This window comes from Eptesicus fuscus, chromosome 5 (assembly GCF_027574615.1).
Source record: "Eptesicus fuscus isolate TK198812 chromosome 5, DD_ASM_mEF_20220401, whole genome shotgun sequence".
Classification (NCBI taxonomy): domain Eukaryota; kingdom Metazoa; phylum Chordata; class Mammalia; order Chiroptera; family Vespertilionidae; genus Eptesicus; species Eptesicus fuscus.
The window spans coordinates 69,786-76,180 of NC_072477.1; the positions used below are offsets into that span (position 1 = coordinate 69,786).

A 6,395-nucleotide genomic window follows, 5' to 3' on the forward strand; every position below is an offset into this window, starting at 1 on the left:
GTGTGGAGGAGGCCCCTGGGCACGGTGACCAGGACCCCAAGGAGGGCCTGGTTCTCCGAGGGCACAGTCAGCACCTCCTTCCAGGAGAAGCCCCAGAGACCGGGACCTCCCTCACCTCTTGCCCTTTGTATGTGCAGACACCTCCCATATGCAAATGCCCACACGGCCACCAGACACACACACAGTTGGCGTCCACTTAAATGCAGGGCCTCCTCACCCTGAAGAATACTTTCTGGGGGACGAGGACCTCACCTGCAAGACATGACACCCATGTGGCTATTCCTCTTCCTGCTGTCAGCTCCCAGATGTGAGTGACTCAGGGGCTTACATGTGAGGAGATGGGGACCCTGCATCTGAGCCCAGGACTCACTGTGTTCTCTCTGTCCCAGGTGTCCTCTCCGAGGTGCAGCTGCAGGAGTCGGGCCCAGGACTGGTGAAGCCCTCACAGACCCTCTCCCTCACCTGCACTGTCTCTGGATTCTCCATCACAACCAGTGGTTACTGCTGGGAATGGATCCGCCAGCCCTCGGGGAAGGGGCTGGAGTGGATAGGGTACATATGTTATGAGGGGAGCACTTACTACAGCCCCTCCCTCAAGAGCCGAACCTCCATCTCCAGAGACATGTCCAGGAACCAGTTCTCCCTGCAGCTGAGCTCCGTGACCACTGAGGACACAGCCGTGTATTACTGTGCAAGAGACACAGTGAGGGGAAGTCAGTGTGAGCCCAGACACTAACCTCCCTGAGGAGGCAGCAGGGCTGGGCTGCAGGGAGCGTCCATGACCAGCAGGCAGCGCTCAGGACCAGCACAGGGTCCTGACCAGGAGCAGGTGGAGAGTTGAGCAAAGATACCATTTCCTGCTTCGTCTTAAATTAGTTTTTACTCACAGAAAGCCCTCTCCGAGGTCTAGTTTTAGGGATTGTGTTTATGAATAAAAGGGGGCTCTGTTCTATGGATGAAAGGGACCATATGCTAACCTGACAAGCTCAGGGGAGGCCTGCATGGCAGTTGTACAAACTCAGAGACCTGACATAACCACAAAGCATGGTCTGAAAATTAAATATTTAACTACAAACAGGTTATGGTGGGTAGACATGTCCTAGGCCAGTGTTTTCCCTGCAAAGATCAACTTAGATCTTTCCTGAGTCCATCTGTCTTTTTGCCTCTAAGATAACATTCCTGTGAGATGTCTGGGTACCTTGTACCTTCCTTTTTTTCCCCGGACCCTGTGGGAGCCGCTTTCACGTCCCGCGTGTTTCAGGATTCCTGTTCAGGGTCCGCTTTCTGGAGAAGGCCGCAAACAAAATGAAAAGAGACTAGAGAAGAGTTAATTTGGGAAAATGGGGGGCCAGGCAGGAGTCCACCTCTAGGGGGAGGACTACCGCTGCTCAAGCCTTGCTATCCCTTTTATTGAGGCTATGTGAAACACCCATATCCTGTTGGCAGGAAATTCCAATAATAGACAATCAGCATGAATTTACATATGATTAACAGGTGAAAGTTGCTTTAACTACCAATGTCTCAACTAAATAATGAGTGAATAGCTCCGACCATTCAGAGTGATTAAGGTTGACCAGCCTTCCGGATTCCCTTTTGGCATTTAACTACTAGTGACAATGTTTGGTTTCCGGCAGGACCCCTCAGGGCACAACAAATGGCACCAGGATGTTCCCTCGTTGTTATTGTTATCAAGTTAATCATCAACTGTTACTTATCTTAAACTGTCCTGTATCCATCTCTGTAAAAGATTCACCTGTCCATCATTTCACTTTTCACCCTATCCCAGAGGTCTCCCTGCTTTGCTTTCTCCCACCTCCTTAATCCATCACCAGTGAATTTCATGTAACCCATCTACATCCCTTCCTTTGATTGCAATGTTTAAATAGAGATGTAACCTGCCATTCTCCAGAGCATTATCACAATTCATTGAGGTTCTGCTTCCTGGCATATGTCCACAGTTTGACTCAAATAAACTCACAAAATTCTTTATAGGTCTAAATGCATTTTACGTTAACAGTTCTTTCTTTTTCACAGCTGCATAGTGTTCCATGGTGTAGCTGTACCACGGTTATCCAATCATCTGCTAATGGGCACTTAGGCTGTTTCAAAAAGCTTAGTTATTGCAAATTGCACTGCTATGAGCATATGGGTGCATGCGTTCTTTCTGATGAGTGTTCTGAGTTTCTTAGGATGTATTCCTAGAAGTGGGATCACTGGGTGAAATAGGAGTTCCATTTTGAATGTTTAGATGGAACTGCTTATTTTTACCATAATGGCTGCCCCAGTCTGCATTGCTAACGGACCAACTAAACTGATGAACAAAAGTAGACCCAGAGACAGAGAAGCATGAACAGACCAGGGAACCTCAGAGGGAAGGCAGGGAGGGTGGGTGGGAAGAGATCAGCCCATGGACTTGTCTGCGTATATGCCTCACCCGGGGACACAGACAATGGGGTGGTGAGGGCCTGGGAGGGAATGGGAACAAGAGGGAAGAGGATAATGGGGAGAAAAGGGGGACCTATGTAATACTTCAAGAATAAAGATTGGGGGAGAGAGAGAGAGAGAGAGAGAGAGAGAGAGAGAGAGAGAGAGAGGAGAGAGAGAGAATGAGCACCTCTGTCCACTCCCAGACCCCGCCTTGCTCTCTCCCACCTCCATGTCACTCCTCACTTTCCCTCCTTAACTTCAAATGCACAAACGCAGCTGCAAACCGTTATTCCCTGGAGCATTGGAGGTCTTGCTCCCCCACAGTTGTCGACAGTTTGTCTGAAATAAAATCTTATAAACATGTTCTCCATGTTTGGACATTTCTTACATCAACGTGTTGTCTTTTCTTCATTTACAACCTACACTGAGTGGCCAGATTATGATGATCTCTGAACACATAATAATCTGGCCACTCAGTGTGTATCCTATAGAATAAAAGGCTAATATACAAATTGTCCCCTTGACCAGGAGTTCGACCAGCAGACAGGCCGGCCAACCACCTATGTCCCCTCCCTCTGTCCAAGCTAGCTGGACCCCACCCATGCACAAATTCATGCATCGGGCCTCATATATATATATACTAGAGGCCCATTGCATGATATTTGTGCAAAAATAGGCCTTCCTTCCCCTGGCTTTGCTTCCGGCTGCCTGGGAGCCAGCAATCCCCACTCTGGGGCCCCCTGGGAGCCGCAAAGTCCTCACTCTCCCCCAGAGCACTGCTTCTGTAGCTCCCTACACCCCCATCCCACCCCTCATAGCAGGCATCACTCCCTGAGGACCCTCAGCCCCTGCATATGCTAATTATCCAGCCATCTTTGTCTGGTTAATTTGCATACTCACTCCTGATTGACTGTGGGTGTAGCGGAGGTACAGTCAATTTACATGTTTGTCTATTATTAGGTAAGAGATACAATGAGTGACCAGATTATTATGCTTTCAGAGATCATAATGTACACTCAGTGTATATTCATACACGTTTCTTCCTGTGTGGAGAGGGAGGTGCACACAATTATAAACACCTGCTGCCTCCACATGATGGTGGTGGTGAGTCTAAAGAGTTTGCACCCTTTGGTGTGGGGATGACGCTCCAACCACTGAGCCCACCAGCCAGGCTCCATGTGTCAATGATGGAAACTCTCCCACTGTGAGAGGCTGGAAACAGGCTTTTGCACACGAACAGCAGGGAAGTTAAGGAAAATGTGTGCTTTTGGGAGGCAGCTGTGTGCTTGTGAGAGTGGCAGCAGGTTAGAGACGGAGACTGCGGCCACAGCATCCAGCCCAGCCTCTCCTGCCTCCTCAAACGCATATGTTAGAGTTTTGTGGACGATCTGATTGTGGAAAATCACAAGGAGAATCTTTCAGTCTCAAAATAAAAGCATCATTCAATGCAAATTCTTATTCCCAAACCCCAGAAAGCAACATGGCCCATGGCGGGTGAAGGGGAGCAAGAGGAAGCCCCATCCACGCGCCTCTGGGACAGCACCCCTGGGTCCTCATCAAACCCCATAGGAAGGAGGACATTCAATCCTGGAAGCTGCCCACAAAGGAATGGGGTCAGGGTAACTGGTCTCAGGAAAGGAGGGAGGGAGGCAGGTCAGGACAGGACCCCCTGTGGCCAGCATCCTTGAGTCCTTTCCCATCTGGGGTTGCCCCTAGGATGACAAGGTCAGGCATGCAACCCAAGGTCACAGCTGCACCTTATATGCAGCCTCCATGCAAATGGGGCTCTCCTCCTGCTCATAAAAGGGGGCCTTTGCCCGGCATGTTGGGGAGACATCCAGAACCCAAGCACCTGAGACAGGACCCCAGCGGCTCCACCATGGACTTGGTGCCAAGCTGCGTTTTCCTCCTGATCATTTCTCAAGGTCATTGTCAGGAGTGGGGAGCGCTGAGCCCTGTGCCTGTGCCTGTTTGTGCTTCCATGTGATTCTAAGTCCCCCTGTGTCTCTGTGTTTGCAGGTGTCCAGTGTGATGTGCAGCTGGTGGAGTCTGGGGGAGGCGTGGTGCAGCCTGGGGGGTCTCTGAGACTCTCCTGTGCAGCCTCTGGATTCACCTTCAGTAGCTACTGGATGAGCTGGGTCCGCCAGGCTCCAGGAAAGGGGCTGGAGTGGGTCTCATACATTAATACTGATGGTAGTAGCACATACTACGCCGACTCTGTGAAGGGCCGCTTCACCATCTCCAGAGACAACGCCAAGAACTCGCTGTACCTGCAAATGAACAGCCTGAGAACTGAGGACACGGCCGTGTATTACTGTGCAAGAGGCACAGTGAGGGGAAGTCAGTGTGAGCCTAGACACAAACCTCCCTGAGGAAGCAGCAGGGCTGGGCTGCAGGTGGCGCTCAGGATACCAGGGGGCGCTCAGGACCCACAGCACAGAGAGCAGCCCCAGGAGCAGGGGCAGAGGGAGGTGGGAGGGAAGGGCCTTCCTGTGGGGCACAGGGATTTCCTCTCAAGCTCTCAGCTGCCTCCAGGGAAGGCTCTTCCTTCTCGTGTTCTCACTGCAGACAACAGTGAAGAAGGGCGTTGTGTTTGCAGGTGACATGGCGGCAGTGACGGGGACTCTCCTTCACCAAGTCTCCCTCACAAATTCTAAAAGTGGCTTTTTTCACTGTATTTGCTACATAATAAACTCCCACGGATGGGTCGCTGGGATTGGGCTGTGTGCACAGCTCTGCATCCCTCCCTCGGAGGGCACAGCTCCCTCAGTGTCTGACTCTCCCTGTGCCCTCCCCCTCCTGGTTCCAGGGAGGTCACAGGCCCTCTCTCTGCTGAAAGGCCTGAGCACACTCAGGGCTGCGGACCTCACCCATCCTCTCTGGGTCCACATTGACCCCGGAAGAGCTGTCAGCTCAGTGCATCAAACACAGGGAGCCCCACATCCATCCACACGAGGGCCCTGCTGTCCATCAGGAAGCAGTGCTGACCCCACAGCGGGGACAGGTGACCCTGAGGGCTGGGATGTGCATCATCGAAATCCTCCTCCACCTTTCCTCCTGGAGCCAAGGTTTTCTAGCTTCACTGTGCATGAGATGTGCATCGGAGCATGTTGGAAGCCAAGGAGCATCCATGAGACCCCCTGCGTCCATACCGTCCTCTTACTACTTGTCCAGGAGACACAGACACATAGTTACACACACAGAAACACACACACACAGTGACATATACAGAGTCACACACACAGTCACACACACACAGTCACACACACACACACACACAGTCACACACACAGTCACGCACACAGTTACACACAAACACACAGTTGCACACAGTCACACAGACACATAGTCACACACACCGTCACACACACAGTCACACACACACAGTCACACACACAGTTACACACACACACACAGACACATAGTCATACACACAGAGTCACACACAGTCACACACACAGAAACACACAGAGCCATATAGAGTCACACAAACACAGTCACAAACACACACACACATAGTCACACACACACAGTCACACACTTGTTTCTGGAAAAGACATGCATTCACACATCAGCAGTGATACAAAAGCATTCATGTCGTTACACACTGTACTTTAGAAATTCTATATAATAAAACAGAGTTATATATCATAATCTTGGATGCCATATAAAATAAAAATTTAGTATGCAAGCAACTATTATTTCAACACTGACCACAACCTACGAAGATGAACTGTTCTATTTCTCAGTCCACTTAGCAGGCGCTCAAATTAGGAATTTAATCCAAACTTTGTTAAATTGCTACAAAATTTAAAAACATAACTGAAGTAATAGTGAAAACCTTCCAACAAATAAAAGCCAAGGACCAAATGGACTCAAGGTTGAATTCTACCAGAATTTGAAATAGGAATTGATAACTTTCTATCAACTCTTCTTGAACTCTTCCAGAATTAAGGAAAGAGACAACA

At 50.0% G+C, this 6,395-nt stretch overlaps 1 gene segment (V, D, J or C); it reads left to right on the forward strand.

Annotated features, from left to right (window-relative positions):
• Window positions 1-261: 261 nt before the first annotated feature.
• Window positions 262-5,044, forward strand: LOC129148934 (immunoglobulin heavy variable 4-30-4-like). The segment is given in 4 exon segments: window positions 262-307; window positions 390-713; window positions 4,528-4,757; window positions 5,027-5,044. Coding segments are annotated over 4 exon segments (618 nt in total).
• The last annotated feature ends 1,351 nt before the right edge of the window (window positions 5,045-6,395 follow it).